At 32.7% G+C, this 21,288-nt stretch overlaps 2 protein-coding genes across 6 annotated transcripts; both read right to left on the minus strand.

Moving 5' to 3' along the window:
• Window positions 1-5,495: 5,495 nt before the first annotated feature.
• LOC107927147 (4-coumarate--CoA ligase-like 7) lies at window positions 5,496-10,201 on the minus strand. 4 transcript variants are annotated; one of them, XM_016858156.2, is made up of 7 exons: window positions 9,895-10,201; window positions 7,552-9,480; window positions 7,000-7,243; window positions 6,369-6,514; window positions 6,085-6,152; window positions 5,868-5,953; window positions 5,496-5,763 (listed from the first exon to the last, which is right to left on the minus strand). In XM_016858156.2, exons 2-6 carry the CDS (start codon window positions 8,566-8,568, stop codon window positions 5,947-5,949), a joined length of 1,482 nt encoding a protein of 493 aa, XP_016713645.2. In that variant the 5' UTR covers window positions 8,569-9,480; window positions 9,895-10,201; the 3' UTR covers window positions 5,496-5,763; window positions 5,868-5,946. The 4 variants fall into 4 exon arrangements, with proteins under 4 accessions (XP_016713645.2, XP_040946332.1, XP_016713643.2 ...); XM_041090398.1 differs by having other exon boundaries at window positions 6,369-6,526; XM_016858154.2 differs by having other exon boundaries at window positions 6,369-6,526; window positions 7,552-10,201.
• Window positions 10,202-13,527: 3,326 nt separating this feature from the next.
• Window positions 13,528-19,998, minus strand: LOC107927154 (4-coumarate--CoA ligase-like 7). 2 transcript variants are annotated; one of them, XM_016858164.2, is made up of 6 exons: window positions 18,762-19,998; window positions 18,264-18,453; window positions 17,576-17,721; window positions 14,265-14,332; window positions 14,047-14,149; window positions 13,528-13,941 (listed from the first exon to the last, which is right to left on the minus strand). In XM_016858164.2, the coding sequence occupies exons 1-6, from the start codon at window positions 19,776-19,778 to the stop codon at window positions 13,828-13,830; spliced, it is 1,638 nt and encodes a 545-aa protein (XP_016713653.2). In that variant the 5' UTR covers window positions 19,779-19,998; the 3' UTR covers window positions 13,528-13,827. The 2 variants fall into 2 exon arrangements, with proteins under 2 accessions (XP_016713653.2, XP_040946334.1); XM_041090400.1 differs by lacking the exons at window positions 13,528-13,941; window positions 14,047-14,149; window positions 14,265-14,332 and adding an exon at window positions 15,624-15,686.
• Between the last annotated feature and the right edge of the window lie 1,290 nt (window positions 19,999-21,288).

Here is a 21,288-nt window from a genome sequence, read left to right on the forward strand (position 1 = left end):
CATGAAAGAAACAGAAAAGAGTTATATATTTTGAGATATTTGAATTTTAGTGAGGCAGGGTCGGATTGATTTTGGAATCCCCTGTTCTAACTTTGATAAATCATTATAAATTGTAAAAAAATAATTGTAATTTTTAATTTATATTATTAAATTCCTTAATGAGTCTAGTTTCAAGAGAAATAAATGACACTACCATTAGAATTTTGTACTAAGAGATATTTGATTTTTAGTGAAGAGAGGTTAGAAACGGCAGGCAGTAAAACAGAGGAATCTTTAAAGAATAAATTGTACCAATTTGCTAAACTAAAAATTCTGAAATTTTTATGGTAAAAATATATATGAGTCTAGTTTCAGGGAAAATTAACGGTGCATAATTTGGAGTTCTGTAGCTCCAGATAAAAATAATTTAGTGATACTGACTCGAATAGACAGCTTGAAATATACTTAAGGTGAATAATGAAACTTTAGAAAATGTTATTTCTAAGAGTGTTAAGTGCAATAAGGATGTGGAATGGAGTGGAGGAGGAGGAAAAATATATTTGAATATTCTGATAATATGAGTTTATTTTAAAAATAGATAATTTACATGTTTTAGGTTCAGGGACTAAATTAAATAAAAGTAAAATTTTTAGGGTAATTTCATAAAAATGGAAAAAAAATGACGAAATTTCAAGAATTGAATAGTTTTATTGTCTAAATTAATAAATTGAATGAAATTATTAATTTAGATCAAGATCGCGTGGAAAGTCGAGGGAAATAGAAAACTTCCAAAATGCTCCTGTATCATGGTATTTCTACAATTTAGCCTAGTAAGTTTATATTACTGTAATTAAAATCTAATTATTATTAATTATTGTGTTTTAATTGAAATACATGGTAATTAAATGGAAATTGCTAGTGATATGATTTGAATTGTGAGCATCAGAAATTGTGAACTGAATGAAATGAAAATGAAGCATTGAATTGCATGGGTATGTATCGGGTCTCGTAGGCCCTATTTATTATGAATATAATATTTTAAGGATGTATTGTGAAGAATTATAAAAGCATGTTAAAAAAATTTGAAGGTTTTAATTTAGATGAAATTTTATAACTCGGTTAAATACGTTTACAAGTGTATGTGTTCTAGTAATGCCTTATGCCCTATTCTGCCGTTGAATACGGGTAAGGGGTGTTACATTGGTGTCACAACACCACAAGTCAGTGTCATGACATTAGATTCATTGGAGTATTTTGCCCCCAATGTCATGACACCCAATTTTCAATGTTACAACACTAACACTGTTTATCCTGATTTGCTTTGAAAAGGTCCCAAATGACCCCCAAATGCAACCAAACTATAAAGGAAGCCTAGAGATACTCAAATGACTTCAAACAAACTTAAATATGTTATTATAAAGTGTTCAGATGCTTTAAGTTAAGTGGGCTTTGTGCTCATATGTGATACCCATTACTTGAGATATATTAGTTTAATCCGAGTAAAGGGTGTTCCACCACATTTCAATTGTGGATTGGTCATTTAGTGCCATGTCATTTTCCGTAACGGCTTGGGTTAAACTAGTGGACGAATCTATTCCACAAGCACCAAATTTTAAAAAAAAAACTATAAGTACCACATTAAAAAAAAATGTATAGTTTTGGTACTAAACAACATATTAACCCTTGTAAAAAAATGATATATAACATCTTTTTGGAGCATTGGTTGAAATTTCTTTTTTAATACCTCAATGTTTCAAGTTTCAACCTTGGTATTATAATATTTTTTAAAAAAAGTTATATAAATTATTAAAAGACACAAATAATCTTATAATAATATTTATTATTTATTAAAAAAATACTTTAACCATTTTTATCTGAGTTTGTGCCCTATTAACCAACTCCGATAGAGATTTTATTATAATATTAATGTTAGAACTAAACTGTAACTTAATTTATGATTCTAAAATTACAAAAAATATATAAACAATTTTATATTAATATGCACATATTTTTATAACTTAACAACGAAATGAATCATTTAAATAAGCTTGAACTTTAAATTTCTTTTAGAATCGGACTTAAGTTCGATTTAACCCATAGATTACCTCTAATCATTCATTCTCACTATAATTCAAAGTGAAGAAACTAATCATTTATGTGATAAAAAAATTATTAAAAATTAAATATAATAAATTATTAATATATCAAAATATTTTTAAAGGTATATAAATTATTAGAAGTACTAATGACCCATTTGAATGGACGTTTACCTCCAATGTGGTGCGTTTTTTTTTCTTTTTATCTCATGCCATAGTATCACTACAGTCTAATCTCATCGCCGTTACTATTTTTACACTAATAGCAAGTAAACGCACTGTCTATTTAAAATGAACCTAAATCAAATAAGTAATAATCAGCTCCATTTGCATTTGCTTTTAGATAAAGTGAGATTCAAATCTAAAACTTGGACCTCAACCTTAGATTGAAGCAAACCTCATTCTAATATATCAAATATTTGTTTGCAATTGAAAGAGAAATAGGGAATATTTATGGAAGATTTCCTCCACTCTCCCAATTCCTTTGCCTTTTTGACTTTTTCCTATTATCACAAAACCTCAAATTTCAAGCCCACGAGGCAACTTTTTGAATTTGCTGACGTGGCAGTTCATGATTAGTAGGGACCCCAATGCCCACGTGATCCCAAGAGTTGCATCACGTGGCCTAGGAGGTACCAACCTCTGCTGGTAACTGGTTCATATCATAGGACACACATATATAAATATAGGTCTAATTTTGGTTTTCGTCCCTATATCATACTAAAATTTAGGATTTAATCATTTTACTATAATTGTGCCTAATTTAATCTTTTATTTTTATGATCTTATTAGTAAATCCAAATTAAAAGCATCATTGGATAATATTATTAAAGTGATGATGTGTGTGTGCTTAAATAGCCTGAAGCATTAGGCTAACATGTAAGTCTATTATTTGAATATGGTTAATTGAATTTTCACATAATATTGATTGTATGATCGAATATCAATAAAAAAGTTTACTAGACATTAATTGTGTGATTGAATAACAGTAGAAAAAGTCCATGTCATTACTTTAACCATAGCCATTAGCAGTAGAAGAGTTAAATCTAAAAAATTAGCATAGTAGAGGGGGTAAAACTAAATTAAACCTATAAATATATAGTTTGCTTCAAAAAGGCATTAATAATGGACGCTTAATTGGCTTGTGCTTATCAAATCTTTATCCCTTCATAATTATCTTCCTTAATAGTTTCTCTCATTTGTCAGATTTATAACACTCTAATTTGCCTTTGCCCTTTGCCCTTTGATTCTTTGATTCTTTCTCTCCCATTATAAATATATATAAATTGATATATACAGTTTTGCGAGGTTTGGCTGGCTTGCTAAGATGTAGCCTTAATCTGCATTTGCACCTGCACCTTCTTGTTTTCCTCAGTTTGGTTCAGCTTCAGCAACTAAACCATGACAGTCTCATGGCAGATCATGTGTTTATAGTGGTGAAGGGAGATATATTGGAGGGTACAAAGAAGATGCAGATGTAATTGCAGGTGAATGCCACTTCTACCATGGAAGCAAGCTCCAGCTCCTATCATATATACATGTATGTATTTATGTTTTTATTTCCATTGTGTGATTCTTAAAGAAGGGCCAAAAGGGCTTTTAAGTTTTTCAGGTCTTCCTTAGATAAATAAAGATCCTAGCAGCAGCCATGAATAATATACTAATGAAGCTTTGAGGAGGTTCCATTAGAATTTACAACATTTCTATTTTCTAGAGCTTCTTAAAATAAGGGTGATCTTAGATTAAGATGAACTTTTTAAAATCCTTCTATATTCTCTCAATTAAATTTAATATGAAATTAAATCGAATCTTTAAAAGGAATAGAATTAAAAGCTTTACTTAACAGACATTAAACTCAACCAAGTATACATGGTGATATACATCACTGATTTCCTAAGCTTTTTAATGGGTATTTCTTCCTTCCATCTATCCCTTTCTTTGTCTTCTTATAAAACATTGTGGTCCTCCATCTTCTTATAAAATATTATATGTTGATTATAATTACTTGTCAGTCTTTGTATTTATAGAACCTCATGATCACAAGCCTCCAAAAGGGCTTGAGATGTTAGTATTTTTCATCTTTGGTCTTTAACCCTAACTATCTGAATAAATAGTTTAGTATCCCTTTGCAATTTATTATAAAAATATAGTATGTTTAAAATTTATCTAAAAAATATATGATGGGTTTTTTATTATTTAAAAAAATATAATAGTTTTATTCTTTCTAAATGATTTTATCATGTCAGATGATGGGTTTATTGTACTTGTAACATATGTCACGCTTCATAATCTTTTTAGAAAAAAATTAGATTTGATTGTCGCATGTTCGTTTACAGTGAAACTACAATGACAAGTGACAATTTCACTTGAAGTTAACACATGAAAATCCAAGAAAATATTATTATTTTTAAAATTTATAGTGTAACATGTGTCTCATACATAACAAATCCGTCATTTGAAAAAGATTGGCTATACACATGCATATATATGAAGCCTGGTTTTTACCCATATGTGCAGAAGGGCCCCCAAGCCTATTTCTTGTTAAGCTCCTTCACTAAAATTTTCAGCTGTTGTTTCCTTTCTGGTTCTAAATCAACTTTACTGCATTACAGAGGTTGTCAGTTTTACAAGATAATGCATAGCTAATGATCTTTTTACTTGAGAAATGTGGCTATCTGTTGTAGCATGCTTTTGAGTTGAGTTCATTGTTTTGAAGTATGTTATGTGTTACTGCGAAAGGTAAGCAGCTCTACAGTGTCATGGTATTGGATCTTCAGAGGTTATAATATATGTTTCTTCCATTGCTCAAGGAAGGACATTTAAAGAAAATATATGCTTGTAAACAAAAAGGATGGCTACAACTCGTATTGCAAAAATGGGTTTTTTGAGAGTGTTTTGTTTTGGGAGTAACTTTCTTTCAATAGTATTTACTGTCTCATTAACTCTCAGGTTTTTCAGTTGCTGGCAGGTTTCCTAGTTTTTATGAACACATTTAAGGCAAATTGTAGTAAATCTTTATATTGCCTCTTCTTTTCTTGTTGCTATGATAAATAAGGTTCAGATATTGCCTATGATCTGCAATAATATTCAATGTTCCAAGCAATTGAATGAAATAATAGATTAGGGTCCCATTTGAGATCAATGTGATGATGGGGTCTTTTGACACTCCATGAGACCCTGTAGGTTTAATCCAATCTCTTAACCTCACCACTTCAGCTTCCCTTACAGTGAAGGAGTCTCCGGACATTTGCGAAGTCCATGCCTTCCGTCTGGTCGTCCTTGGGCAGGTCTTATAATCATATAGCGACCGTTTAGTTTACTTTGAAATTGCAGTAATCTGCACCAAGTGTCTCAGCAATGTTGTTCATCTTCCATATACATACATAAAATGCACAAAACAATGGTTTACAACACAAATGATTTTTTCGAGGAACTGAAACATTTATTGACCCAATAATCTGTTGTTCGTTGTAATTTTACCCCAATAATATAGTTACAAATTTAGACAAAGACAGCTTTAACTTAACCACTAGTTTGTATTCATGCTATGTGCCTAAAACAGAATTATAGAATTTCACATTTTGGATCTTAATATGGCTCTAAGTTCTCTCCTCAGGGTTTTCCCTGACACCGACTTTGGGAAACTGCTTATGAATGTGACCTTCCTTAACCATTTGAAAGGTGCCACCTGCAAAGGCGAAAAACAGCTTAGGTTTTATAAGGTCTTGCTATTTCATTGGAAGGGAAAAGACTTCACTTAAAAATGGCTATCGATTTATTTGGATATCGTACCTGTTTAGCCATAAACTTTTGAAAATTTTCTTTGGTTAACGAACTGTTGGGTGAGCGAACAACTTATGCAACTGGGACCTCACCAGCTTCATCATCAGGATATTGTAGTGTGGTGAAATATGTGTTAACTCTCAATGATGTCTTTACAGGGACAAACTCAGGTAGTTTCCCGGATTTAGATTGTGCAAACAGTTAACAATTTTCGGGTATAACTTACGAGATAGTGACAGCATCCACTATTTCAGGGTGAGATACAAGTAGACCTTCAAGTTCTGCTGGTGCAATCTGGTGAGTAATTTATGAAGCAAATCAAAAGGCTTTAGTTTAGAAGCTGGAAACACATAAAATCATGCACATATTAACTTTGGGATCACCACAAAAAGACTAATATATAGATAGTTAAACCAGAACACTACAGCACAGGAACTGTCTATGCAACTGTAACTGTTACGTGAAAACGAGCATTCAACGTAGAACCAATTAGCAATTGAAATAAGTTACCTGGAAACCTTTGTACTTGATCAACTCCTTAATTCTGTCAACAACATAGAGATAACCGTTCTCATCAAAGTATCCAAGATCTCCAGTATGTACCCAACCCTTTTCATCTATTGTCTGTTTAGTTGCCTCAGGATTGTTGAAGTATCCTGAAAATAGAACTTGGAAATTGCAGTGTCAGAGAAAATAGCAGAAGTTATAACAGAAGTACAAGAAAATAAAAATCTATTGCATTCATACAAATACAGGTATAGGTAGATTACTATGTATTGACTAACCAATGACTGTTCATGATCCCGTAAAATAAATGTTCCAAACTAGAGGAACGTTATGGTAAAGCTTCATTTGAATGATGTGGTAGAAAGCAACATGCGAGTTGGAGGGCATGATTGGCTGTGGATGACGAAGCCCACCACTTTCCTTTAACCATTTAACTCTTGTGCCTAGCTTATTTAACTGTTAGCATATTATATGCACCTTTACTATATCACAAATCAAACTCTTAACAGACCAAAAATAAGGGTTATTAAGAATTTTACTGATCTACATATGAGATGCAAAGCTAGAAGTTATTGTTATCATATCAAAGAGTCTGAATGATTAGCATATACAAATAGCTGGATGTTATTTATACCAAAAGATCGATCTTCTTTTATTTGCACAGGAAAGAAGAAGCAAGTAACGTTACATTGCATCATATTAGGCCCTCGAACCCATATTTCCCCTAATTGTTTTGGAGGAAGAGGTTTTGGATTCTCTGTACTGACTATCTGAGCTTCAACACCTGGAGCAAGCAGTCCAGCTGAGCCAGTATGTCGGACACCAAATGCGAGATTCTCCATCGAGATAATTGCACAGGTTTCAGTCATTCCATAGCCCTGAAACCAACGAAAGCTTCATTAGGAGAAGGCAGGTTCTCTACTTCCAAGTTATTCCAAAAATCCAAAGAATCATGAACTTGGAACAACTTCCAAGCAAATACAATTACAAATCCTACTTCATATATGCTAACAGGCTAGTCACCATTCATTGGTTCCCATTAGAACGTTGCCCAAGATACCAATTTGGATTGAAAGCAACAGTGACTAACACAATATGGATATTTAACTGAACATTTTTATGCATGCAAAGGACCATATCAGCTTGCAGATTTGAAATGCTTTCCCCATTAAGACAACTAAATTACCTGCATAACAACTGCTTGAGGGAACTTCTTTGCACACTCCTCCATCAACTCTTTTCCCAAAGGTGCAGCACCAGAACCAATTTGCTTCAATGAGGAAAGATCAAACTTGTGAACCACATTCTGCTTAGCCATAGCAAGCACAATAGGAGGCACAACCCACAAATGGGTGGCTCTATACTTCTCCACATTCCTCAAAAACATCACAAAATCGAACTTCGCCATTGACACCAAAGCATTTCCCATCTGCAATTGCGCGTACACCATGACAGCCAATCCGAACACATGAAACATAGGCAAGATGCACAAGTAAACCCGGTGGATATCCCCTGCAAGTTCTTGATCCTTTGTCACCATCAAAGATGATGCAATGAAATTCCCATGTGTCAGAACAACACCTTTACTGAGTCCCGTCGTCCCCGAAGAGTAAAGCAGCACAGCTGTATTGGTCTGCTTGACGGAAACCGAGGGAAGCTCTGTTACGTTACCCGCTATATCAAGAAGATCATGAAAAGAAAGGATTTTTGGGGTGTTTTTTACATTAAATCCTCGTTGGTTCCGTTTAGAACCAAGGGAGATCAAAGGGATGTTGAAATCCTTAACTTTGTCGAACAATTCAGGGACGGTGACAACAAGCTTGGGGTTGGAATCTTTGAGTTGTTTCGAGAGTTCGTTAACAGTGTAATTGGGGTTGGCAGTTGTGGCAATGGCACCGATGGCTGTTATGGCAAAGAAACAAAGAGGGAATTGGACTGAATTGGGAGCAAAGATCAATACTCGGTCGCTTTTGTTGATACCCAGTTTTAGAAATCCATGGGAGAGCTTGATGACAGTGGATTTCAACTGAGAGAAAGTGAGGGTTTCCCCAGAATCTGCATCGATGAGCGCTGGTTTGTAAGGGTAACAAGACACATTCCTCAACAGAAACGAAACCATTGAAAGATTTGGTTCCTTGGGAAAATCTACCGGTGGCCTTAAAGACCTGTAAATCCCATCCCTTCCATACCCAGATTTCTCCATCAAAACCTGATCTTTGAGCTTTGATCCTTTCGTGATTTTTTTAGATAATGAAAAGCTGGAAGCTTGGAATGGATTAATAACAAAACAGAGTAAGGACTAACACTGTATGGAAGATCATTTGGTTGAAGAAGCATCGGTACGTGGGGACAAGTTGACGAGAAACAACACTAATGAGAAATGACCAATGTAGGACACGTGGACAAAATTAGGCAATAATTTCATGTTTTCAACCTACGGAAAATCATGTGGATATTTTCAGAGCTTGATTTCGTTATGCATCTGACTCAAATGAGGATCAAAAGGCTGGATTTATTAATACTTTTGAGTATACTAAATATTTTTTTCCCCTTCTTTTACAACCTTTTTCATGCTAAAAGTTTGGAAGAAAAGAAAAAGATGATTTGTAACTTTATTGAAAAAGTCCAATATTGTCTAATATGGAGTTCAGAGTTAAATTAATTATATTTTACTTTTTTTATTTAAAAATAAATAAATTTTTATATAATAGATTAAAAATAAATTTATTTTTTTGTTAAATTTTTTATTATTTATATTATTAAAAACGAGTCCTCATCATGAAATTCGCATGGCACGCCACCTCTCACCATCTGATTATTTTATGAGATATATTAGTTTTTAATAGTACAAATTAATAACATTTTTGACAAAAAATAATTAATTTTCTCTTCAATTAAACTGTATAAGCCCAAATGTGCCCAGGCCCAATAAAATTAACCCCAGCCCAATACCCTCCAATTTACCCAAGCCCATATCAGCCTAAAACCAAAAAAAAAAACCCCTAGCTTCTCTGCCTCAGCGCCGCAGCAAACTGGTGCCGCAACAGTAGCCACCATTCGCGCGAGTTGCGCCTCCACGCGCGCCACGCCTTGCACGCCGCACCTCCAGCAGTACCTCCAGCAACAAACACAAACAATACAGCAAAGAAAAGGGAACAAAACAGAATAGCAAAAATTGGGCAACAATATGCCAACAAAAAAAACAGAATAGATTTCTTTTAATTTTGTTTTTTCTTTTCCATTTCGGCTATTTAAAGCCGTGAAAAATCTGTAAAAAAGGGACGAAAATAGGGGGAAGATTTTTTTTTACGAAAAGAGAGACCGAAAGAAATACAAACACAAATAGGAAATTTTCTTTTTTGAAATACAAAGGTTTTCTTTTCTTTTTTCTCTCTCTGTTTTACTTCATTGTGGATTATCAATCTTTTATTTTTCATTTATACATATATATATTTGATTCTTTTTATATAGTTTCTCTTTTTTATTTATTTTTGCTTAATATATAAAGAAAAGAGAAAAGGGATCTTACCTCTTTCGTCGAACACGCCGGAGTGTTGCCATCTCCGTTCACGATCGGAGCGTTGGTGCAGGCGAACGGCGGCGCAAAAGGGGTAAAGAAAAACCCTAGCAGAGGGTTCTTGTTTTTTATTTTTTCCTTCTTACTGCTGCAAAATAGGATTGGTAAAACAATTTTTTTTTGTTTTAAATCATGTTTTAAACGCACCGTTTGGGGAGAGGGATTATTTCCATTTTGGCCCCCATGTAATGCGCGTGTGGCAGATTAGTCCTTCGTTTTATTTTAATTTCATTTATTGATTATTTTGTGTTTTTTTTTTGCAATTCGGTTTTTTTAATTTTTTTACTTTTATCATATTATTATATTATTTATTATCACTTATTATTTCTATATTTATACTCATATATAGTATATATACATTTTTTAAAAACTTTTATAAATACATACATATATTTTTGTACATACAAACATATTTTTTATAATATAGATATGCTTTTATATTTTAGTTTCTTTTCTACTTTTGTAAATATGATTTCACGCATATTTCCATATATATTTTATATATTATTCTTCATATTTTTTTTTTCAAATGTATATATATAAATATACATGTACATTTTAAAATATACATATATTTCCTATATATTATAATTTAAAATATACATTCATTTTTATAGTATATAGATTTACATTTTTTTTCCTGAAACATTTTCATTATTCTATATATATTCCGTTACTTGTATACATATTGTACATATATAAGTATTTTAATATACATATACATATTTTCATGATTTACCAATACATACACTTATATATTTTTTATTTTGTAAATATATACACATATACATACCTTTTTTTTTATTTTCACGATTTTCAAATACATATACATGCATTTTTATTAGTTTTTTTTATCGGGATATTTTTCATTCCTTCTTTTTATATGTATACTTGTATATGTGTGTTAAATATATGCACACACATATTTTCAAATTTACTTGTATGTTGTGCTTAAATTTATATATTTTGTAAATACTCATACATGTATATTTTAAAGTGAAGTATTTGTTTTATATTGTACATTAACCTTTTAACATATCCTTTGAGAAATATATTTTGGTTTCGTCAATATATCAAAATCATTTTCCCTTGATTCAAAGTTTTTTTTTGAATAAAAGCAATATTCAAAGTTTGAGATTTTCGAGAAAATTGAGTCCTAACGTATTGGGTTTCGATTTTCTTGGTTAATCTTAAATAACCGAGAATATTCTTTATCCAAAATGTATGAGCATAAAAATCATTTTCGGGAACTTAACTTGTTGTGTCCTAATGTATTGGGCATGATATATTGCTTTCTCAAAATAAAGATTTTCGCATAAAATAAAAATGATATTCAAAGTTCGGGGATTTTAAGAAATTGTACCCTAACGTATTGGGACTCGATTTCTTTACATGACTTGAACAATTGATTATCTTTTTTAGATTTCATCATTTGAGTTGTTTTTAAAAATATATTTCAGCCCTTAACATTAAGACATTAAATAATCAATTTGGTACCAATTTTGGGTGTTACGAGGGTGCTAACCCTTCCTCGTGCGTAACCGACTTCCAAACTCGTTTCTCAAAATTCATAGACCAAAATAATTTTTAAGGTGAGCCGATCACACCTTAATGAAGGATCGGTGGCGACTCTAGTTTTATCTTTAAAGTCGACAACAAAATTTTTTGTTTTCAAAAAACGGTTTCGACATTAACCAATAAAATTTAATTTCTCATATTCTAAGTAAAAAAAAAACAATTTAACTAACTCACTTTTACCATAAATTTTCTTTCTTAACATTTAAACTTAAATTAATAAAAGAAAAAAAAAACAAAAATTCAATAGCTTAAGAGTCAATTTTGCATTGCTCTTACTGTGTATATTCAAAAGTTACATTTGGGTAAAATAATATATTTGAAAAATATTATAGAAAAAAACAGTTGGTGTTTAGTATTGTATCTAAATTACATAATATATAAAATTAATATAATATAAAATATTATAAACTTAAAATAGGTCGGGTCAAGCCTTGAATATATAAGACCGAACTTGATCTATATTTTAAATAAACTTAATATTTTTATCTAAACTTATTTTTAAATTTAATATTTTTAGCTAAAGTCTCTCAAATTTCGAGTACTCGTGAGCAAGTATAGTAGACTTGAGCAAAAATTCGATGTAATTTTGTCTTCAACTAAGAAAAAGGGGCAACCTTACACATAGTTTAAATCGTTACAATCCTCGACCAAGGGAAGTCCCTGTTCATCATCAAGCACAAGTTTAACATAAACTTACCACGACACTGTACTTTAAATATATTTCCTGGATAAAAAATTTACGAGAATTCTACTGTGTGTTTCTATTCATTCAAAATTATTTCGGCATAACTTAAGAAAATTTTGTTATGATTTTTGTTTTCGAGCGCACAGCAAAATTGACACTTGTTTAACTTCTACAAAGAAAATCGGATGCAAAGCTCCAAATCACGGAAAAGAGAAGCCAAGCCGCAAATTATAAGCAGAACGAAGAAGAAGTAAAATGATGCTTTGAATGAAGAAATTGTAGGAAAGTATTTTTGTGTCCCCAGACCAGAAGAAAAGAGTAAAGTGCCGCTAGTTGGGTCATGGGTGGATGAAATAATGAATAAGGGTGTTTAGGTATTTTCACTTCTAGACTCTATAACCCAATGCTTTTGCTGTCGGCAAGGGCTGCGGTGCCCAATATATTTGCTCTGCCCGTTGATGAGTTGCCTTATGTTTAGATTGAAAAGTTAGGAAGGTTTGAATAAAAATGTTAAGTATAAAAAATAAGTTTGGATAAAAAAATAAATTTATTTAAAATATAGTCAGGCTCGGGCTTAAACATTCAAGATTTAAACTTGACCTATTTTAAGTTTATAATATTTATATTATGTTATTTTTATATATTATGAAACTTAAAACACATTAAAAAAAACAAACTTATAGTAAATATATAATAATACTCTAATGTAAACATTAAAATAATGTAAAGATGACTATATAAAAATTTTTAATAAATAAAAAATGAATAAAATTATTAAATATTAAAATAAAATAATATAAATACATTTTTTAAAATTAAAAATAATATAAATGGACTTAAAATGAGCTTAGATTAATTTTTTGCAAATATGAGCAGTTTTGAGTAAAATTTTAAACCTAAATTTCAAGTCGGGTCAAACTTAAACAAACATAAAATATATTAATATCATATTTAAATCCGACTCAAATCCAACTAACACCTCTAATTAAAAAAGGAGTTGAAACACCCAAAAGCTGAGTGCACCGCATGCCTCTGCCCTATCAAGTAAATAAATCAGCTTTTCCATAGGTAAGGCGACAAAAGATCTAACGCTGATTTGTTCTATTCATATATGTAGAATTAATCTCTTTAAACATTTAAAGAATTTAGTCTCGAGTATTTACAAATTATTAGATTTCATGTTTAAATTTAGTTTTTACTTTGTTTTTATGCTTTTTGGAAAAAAGTTGATAAGTATATACCATTAGAGATCTAATATTTGAGTTGAGCTTGTTTCAAACATCTAGTTGATACAAGAATGAGAAAAAGAGATTGAACTGGAGTTGAAGTCACGACACAAATGTTTTTGCCATTAACTAAAGAGTTTACTTTGAAATTGCAGTAATCTGCACCAAGTGTCTCAGCAATGTTGTTCATCTTCCATATACATACATAAAATGCACAAAACAATGGTTTACAACACAATTTATGTTTTCGAGGAACTGAAACATTTATTGACCCAATAATCTGTTGTTCGTTGTAATTTTACCCCAATAATATAGTTACAAATTTAGACAAAGACAGCTTTAACTTAACCGCTAGTTTGTATTCATGCTATGTGCCTAAAACAGAATTATAGAATTTCACATTTTGGATCTTACTTTGGCTATAAGTTCTCTCCTCAGGATTTTCCCTGATACCGACTTTGGGACACTGCTTATGAATGTGACCTTCCTTAACCTTTTGAAAGGTGCCACCTGCAAAGGTGAAAAACAGCTTCGGTTTTATAAGGTCTTCCTATTTCATTGGAAGGGAAAAAGACTTCACTTAAAAATGGCTATCGATTTATTTCGATATCGTACCTGTTTAGCAATAAACTTTAGAACATCTTCTTCGGTTAACGAACTGTTGGGTGAGCGAACAACGTATGCAACTGGGACCTCACCAGCTTCATCATCAGGATATCTGTAGTGTGGTGAAATATGTGTTAACTCCCAATGATGTCTTTACAAGGAAAAACTCAGGTATTTTCCAAGCATTAGATTATGCAAACAGTTAACAATTTTTGGGTATAACTTACGGGATAGTGACAGCATCCACTATTTCAGGGTGAGATACAAGTAGACCTTCAAGCTCTGCTGGTGCAATCTGGTGAGTTATTTATGAAGCAAATCAAAGGCTTTAGTGATACGACCCTGCCCTGGAAACATTTCTTGGCTCGACTCACGAGCGAGGCTCGTTATTCTCACAAGCTCGTCCCAGCTCAATTTGGGCGGATTCTAACTTATGGAGCTAGAATGCAATTTATTAAGTTTGCATTTAGATGATGGAATAAATAAGTTGCTGATTAGTTAATTAAATAAGTTAATTAATTTGTTTAAAAATCTGGACATTTTTATTTTAATGTGTCTTAGTTTATTACCTATTAAATAGATGTCTAATAGTTAATTAAGTGTGTCTAAATTTAAGACAAATTTAATTCATGTTGTCAATTAATTTTTCCAGACGAATTTAATGTGCAGGATATTGTGTACTTTGGACGAATTTAATGCTGTTAATTAATGTGTTTTGCTGCTGTTGTTTAAATGCAGAATGTTAAACATGTCATGGTTCAGCCGAATTAATGTGTGAGATTTAAGCTAAGTAAATTTGTTGAATTTGCTAGGACAATGTACATGGACGGCAAAGAAGAGGTGGACAACATCATGCATAATTTGTGGAACAAATTAAGGAAGCATTTGACCAACATCATGCATAATTCATGGAAGAATTTGAGGAAGCATTTGGCCAACATCATGCATAATTCATGGAAGAATTTGAGGAAGCATTTGGCCAACATCATGCGTAATTCATGGAAGAATTTGAGGAAGCATTTGACCAACATCATGCATAATTCATGGAAGAATTTGAGGAAGCATTTGGCCAACATCATGCATAATTCATGGAAGAATTTGAGGAAGCATTTGACCAACATCATGCGTAATTCATGGAAGAATTTGAGGAAGCATTTGGCCAACATCATGCGTAATTCATGGAAGAATTTGAGGAAGCATTTGGCCAACATCATGCATAATTCATGGAAGAATTTGAGGAAGCATTTGACCAACATCATGCATAATTCATGGAAGAATTTAAGGAAAGAAGCCAAATTCGGCCATGGTGCTTCCTCAATTTGTTCCTTAAATTATGCATGATGTTGGCCAAATGCTTCCTTAAATTCTTCCATGAATTATGCATGATGTTGGTCAAATGCTTCCTCAAATTCTTCCATGAATTATGCATGATGTTGGTCAAATGCTTCCTCAAATTCTTCCATGAATTATGCATGATGTTGGCCAAATGCTTCCTCAAATTCTTCCATGAATTATGCATGATGTTGGTCAAATGCTTCCTCAAATTCTTCCATGAATTATGCATGATGTTGGTCAAATGCTTCCTTAATTTGTTCCACAAATTATGCATGATGTTGTCCACCTCTTCTTTGTCGTCCATGTACATTGTCCTAGCAAATTCAACAAATTTACTTAGCTTAAATCTCACACATTAATTCGGCTGAACCATGACATGTTTAACATTCTGCATTTAAACAACAGCAGCATTAAACAACAGCAGCAAAACACATTAATTAACAACACTTTTCAGGTATCCAAAAGGCCGAGTGACGATAATTTACAACTCTAATACCTTTCCAAGGAGAGAAGGTTCACCTTGGTTGAAAAAGGTAACGTTCTCAACTATCTTAGTTCGCCTATGCCAAAAGAGGAGCGAGGTATGAGTTTTGAAATTCTTAAAGCACCTCTGTTTTATTCGATTGTTGATGGAAACCTTGTTGATGAATTGTCCTTTAGAAGTGATTTGAACTTTGATGTGGTTACTTGCCATCCTTTGATTGATGATAATACATGTGTAAACACGAGTGGAGTGTTATCCAATTTTCTTTGTGAGTGAAACGTGAGATTTTTTGTGGTGAGGTATTTACTTTCTATTTTATTTTAATCATTTTTTTAGCAAAAAAAAAAATCATGTCACAAGAATTTTCCGAATCAGATTTCCAATATTTGAAGCAAGAGATACGCCCTCTCGAAGTTCTCCACAAACTAGATAGACGAATCAATACCGTTTGTCGTCGGCTTACAAAATTGAGTTGGCTTGGTGGGCAATGATGTCGGAAATGGTAGGCTATCAAACAAAACTTAAAATGAATTTCAATCACTTTTTTTTTTTAATTCCGAATTTTTTTTGAATTTCTCTTTTTTTTTAATACCGAATACAAAAGAAGAAAGAAAAAATAATAAATTGGATAATTTTTTTTTTGAAAACGTGAAAATTCACTCAAAGGGGTATAAAGGAGTGTAGATTATGATTCAAAAAAAAATTGTTGAAGGGTTTCCAGACTCTTTTTTTTTTATACGGATCTTTCACGTTCTTTTCGTCCGCGCCTAGACCGTAGGTAAATTTTTTTTTGATTTTTTTTTACGGATCTTTCACGTTCTTTTCGTCCGCGCCTAGACCGTAGGCAAAATTTTTTTTTTTGATTTTTTTTTTTACAAAACCATAATATCAAAGATGATGATTCTTACTCGGATTCGGCTAGCTCTGATACCAGATGATACGCCCCGGCCTCGGTGATGAGAGTCGAGTCGTTGATGTACCCGATCGTGAATTGGAGTAATATCAAGGTTTGTCGAAGATAGGTTAAGAAAGAAGGGATAAAGGCTCAAATTTAGTTCAAAAAGGGTTATGAAGTGTATTGAGGATGATAGGTGAATGAAAACCAAGTATTCAAGTTGAACCAACACAATATAAGTGTGTTAACGCGAGACTTATACGAATACTTAGGAAAGGTTAAATGTTGTATGGATGGAAAACGAATAAAATGGAACCTTGACCCACTATCAAAGATGATAGGAACCTCGGTATAACTTGAACGCCACATTTTGGATGCAAAGTGATAAGTTCGGATAAGAAGAATGGGTTGACGCCACAAGGGTTATTTGATAAGTCAAACGAGTCTTTGGAGAACAATGAGAGTTGTAAACAATCTCACAAAATGTAAAAACATTAATTCAAGGTTCTTCTCCCCTTACAATGAAATTTAACACACCTTTATCCCTTCTTTCTTAACCTATCTTCGACAAACCTTGATATTACTCCAATTCACGATCGGGTACATCAACGACTCGACTCTCATCACTGAAGCCGGGGCGTATCATTTAGTTTAGAAGGAAACACATTAAATCATGCACATATAACTTTGGGGTCACCACAAAGACTTACAGATATAGATAGTTAAACCAGAACACTACAGCATAGGAACTGTCTATGCAACTATAACTCTTACGTGAAAATGAGCATTCAACGTAGAACCAATTGGCAATTGAAATAAGTTACCTGGAAACCTTTGTACTTGATCAACTCCTTAATTCTGTCAACAACATAGAGATAACCGTTCTCGTTGAAGTATCCAAGATCTCCAGTATGTACCCAACCCTTTTCATCTATTGTCTGTTTAGTTGCCTCAGGATTGTTGAAGTATCCTGAAAATAGAAATTGGAAATTGCAGTGTCAGAGAAAATAGCAGAAGTTATAACAGAAGTACAAGAAAATAAAAATCTATTGCATTCATACAAATACTGGTATAGGTAGATTACTATGTATTGACTAACCAATGACTGTTCATGATCCCGTAATTGAATAAATGTTCCAAACTAGAGGAACGTTATGGTAAAACTTCATTTGAATGATGTGGTAGAAAGCAACATGCGAGTTGGAGGGCATGATTGGCTGTGGGTGACGAAGCCCCACCTCTTTCCTTTAACCATTTAACTCTTATGCCTAGCTTATTTAACTGTTAGCATAATATATGCACCTTTACTATATCACAAATCAAACTCTTAACAGACCACAAATAAGGGTTATTAAGAATTTTACTGATCTACATATGAGATGCAAAGCTAGAAGTTATTGTTATCATATCAAAGAGTCTGAATGATTAGCATATACAAATAGCTGGATGTTATTATACCAAAAGATCGATCTTCTTTTATTTGCACAGGAAAGAAGAAGCAAGTAACGTTACCTTGCATCATATTAGGCCCTCGAACCCATAGTTCCCCTAATTGTTTTGGAGGAAGAGGCTTTGGATTCTCTGTACTGACTATCTGAGCTTCAACACCTGGAGCAAGCAGTCCAGCTGAGCCAGTATGTCGGACACCAAATGCGAGATTCTCCATCGAGATAATTGCACAGGTTTCAGTCATTCCATAGCCCTGAAACCAAAGAAAGCTTCATTAGGAGAAGGCAGGTTCTCTACTTCCAAGTTATTCCAAAAATCCAAAGAATCATGAACTTGGAACAACTTCCAAGCAAATACAATTACAAATCCTACTTCATATATGCTAACAGGCTAGTCACCATTCATTGGTTCCCATTAGAACGTTGCCCAAAATATCAATTTGGATTGAAAGCAACAGTGACTAACACAATATGGATATTTAACTGAACATTTTTATGCATGCAAAGGACCATATCAGCTTGCAGATTTGAAATGCTTTCCCCATTAAGACAACTAAATTACCTGCATAACAACTGCTTGAGGGAACTTCTTTGCACACTCCTCCATCAACTCTTTTCCCAAAGGTGCAGCACCAGAACCAATTTGCTTCAATGAGGAAAGATCAAACTTGTGAACCACATTCTGCTTAGCCATAGCAAGCACAATAGGAGGCACAACCCACAAATGGGTGGCTCTGTACTTCTCCACATTCCTCAAAAACATCTCAAAATCGAACTTAGCCATTGACACCAAAGCATTTCCCATCTGCACCTGCGCGTACACCATGACAGCCAATCCGAACACATGAAACATAGGCAAGATGCACAAGTAAACCCGGTGGATATCCCCTGCAAGTTCTTGATCCTTTGTCACCATCAAAGATGATGCAATGAAATTCCCATGTGTCAGAACAACACCTTTACTGAGTCCCGTCGTCCCCGAAGAGTAAAGCAGCACTGCTGTATCGGTCTGCTTAACGGAAACCGAGGGAAACTCTGTTACGTTACCCGCTATATCAAGAAGATCATGAAAAGAAAGGATTTTTGGGGTGTTTTTTACATTAAATCCTCGTTGGTTCCGTTTAGAACCAAGGGAGATCAAAGGGATGTTGAAATCCTTAACTTTGTCGAACAATTCAGGGACGGTGACAACAAGCTTGGGATTGGAATCTTTGAGTTGTTTCGAGAGTTCGTTAACAGTGTAATTGGGGTTGGCAGTTGTGGCAATGGCACCGATGGCTGTTATGGCAAAGAAACAAAGAGGGAATTGGACTGAATTGGGAGCAAAGATCAATACTCGGTCGCTTTTGTTGATACCCAGTTTTAGAAATCCATGGGAGAGCTTGATGACAGTGGATTTCAACTGAGAGAAAGTGAGGGTTTCCCCAGAATCTGCATCGATGAGCGCTGGTTTGTAAGGGTAACAAGACACGTTCCTCAACAGAAACGAAACCATTGAAAGATTTGGTTCCATGGGAAAATCTACCGGTGGCCTTAAAGACCTGTAAATCCCATCTCTTCCATACCCAGATTTCTCCATCAAAAACTGATCTTTGAGCTGGAAGCTTGGAATGGATTAATAAGAAAATAGACTAAGGGCTAACAATGTATGGAAGATCATTTGGTTGAAGAAGCAACGGCACGTGGGGACAAGTTGAAGAGAAACCGCACTAATGACAATGTTTTTCAACCTACAGACAATCATGTGGATATCTTCAGAGGTTGACTACGTTATGCATCCGACTCAAATGAGGATCAAAAGGCTGGATTTCCCCCATTTTTTTTTTAACCTTTATCATGCTATAAGTTTGGAATAAAAAGAAAAAAAATATTCTGTAACTATAATATCTCAAAAGTTATTACAGTAAAAAAATAAAATATTGTGTTTCATATAATAAAATAAGGGAATAAAGTGACAAAAAAAGAAAAATTTGAGTTATGTTAACAAAATCTGTTTCAGAAGTATATTATGATATATTAATTCAAGAAATGACTAAATCGCAAAAGTGGGAAAAGTTTTGTAACTTAAAAGTAAATACTTAAAATTTTGAGGGTTAAAGTGTAAATATGAAAAGTTGAAGGACCAATAGTACAAATATTTTAAGGGTGGAAGGATCTGGAAACTAAGGAGAATGGATGAGTTAAGACCAAATTGAATAAGTAGAATAAGTATGAGGGGTTAAATCATAATTTAACTAAAATGAGTGATGAGTCAATAGAGTAATTTTGAAGGATCATAAGGGGCAAATGGTCATTTAAGTAAGGAAGATAATTTTGAAGAGTAATACTGATGTTAGTGATATTTTAAATTAATTAAATATTAGTTTATTAATATTTGATTTGACATTTATTTATATTTTATATTTTATTAATTTTTTATTTAGTATATAAGTGAAGAAAGATGAAGAATTCTCTTCATCTTTCTATGTTCTCAACCTGAGAATAAGAAGAAAGAAAGAAATTTTTTTTTTTACAATTTGGTCATTTAATAAAAAAAATTCATTATTTTTACTTAGAAATCAAAAGAAGTTCCATAGCTACCAAGAGAGAAAGATAATAAGGGGACTATGAGGAGCTTTAATATCAAGTTAGATTCGAGAAATAGAAGCTGGAGGAGAGAGAAAGTTAAGTTAAAATTTGGTTTCAATAGAATAAGGTATGGATGTTAAGATTTTATGTTATTTTTAAGCTTAATAGTGATAAAAAAGCATAAAAATGGGCTGTATTGAATGCCATGAATATTTAGCTAGCATGAGTTTGCATTAAAAATGATTAATTTGCATGTTTTAGACTCAGGGACTAAATTGAATAAAAGTAAAATTTGAAGGGTAATTTTGTAAAAATGTCAAAAATGACCAAATTGTATGAAATGAATTTTTTTATTGTCTAAATGAATATATTGTATGAAATTATTAATTTATATCAGAGCTTTAATTTTGTTGTATGATGATTATATAAAGTGATTTTGTTAAATATTGATTTTAGGATTAAATTGTGAAAAGGTTAAAAATATTAGGGTTTGATATTAATTTTTTGTTTTATTAAGGGTT

Source organism: Gossypium hirsutum, chromosome D03 (assembly GCF_007990345.1).
Source record: "Gossypium hirsutum isolate 1008001.06 chromosome D03, Gossypium_hirsutum_v2.1, whole genome shotgun sequence".
Taxonomy (NCBI): domain Eukaryota; kingdom Viridiplantae; phylum Streptophyta; class Magnoliopsida; order Malvales; family Malvaceae; genus Gossypium; species Gossypium hirsutum.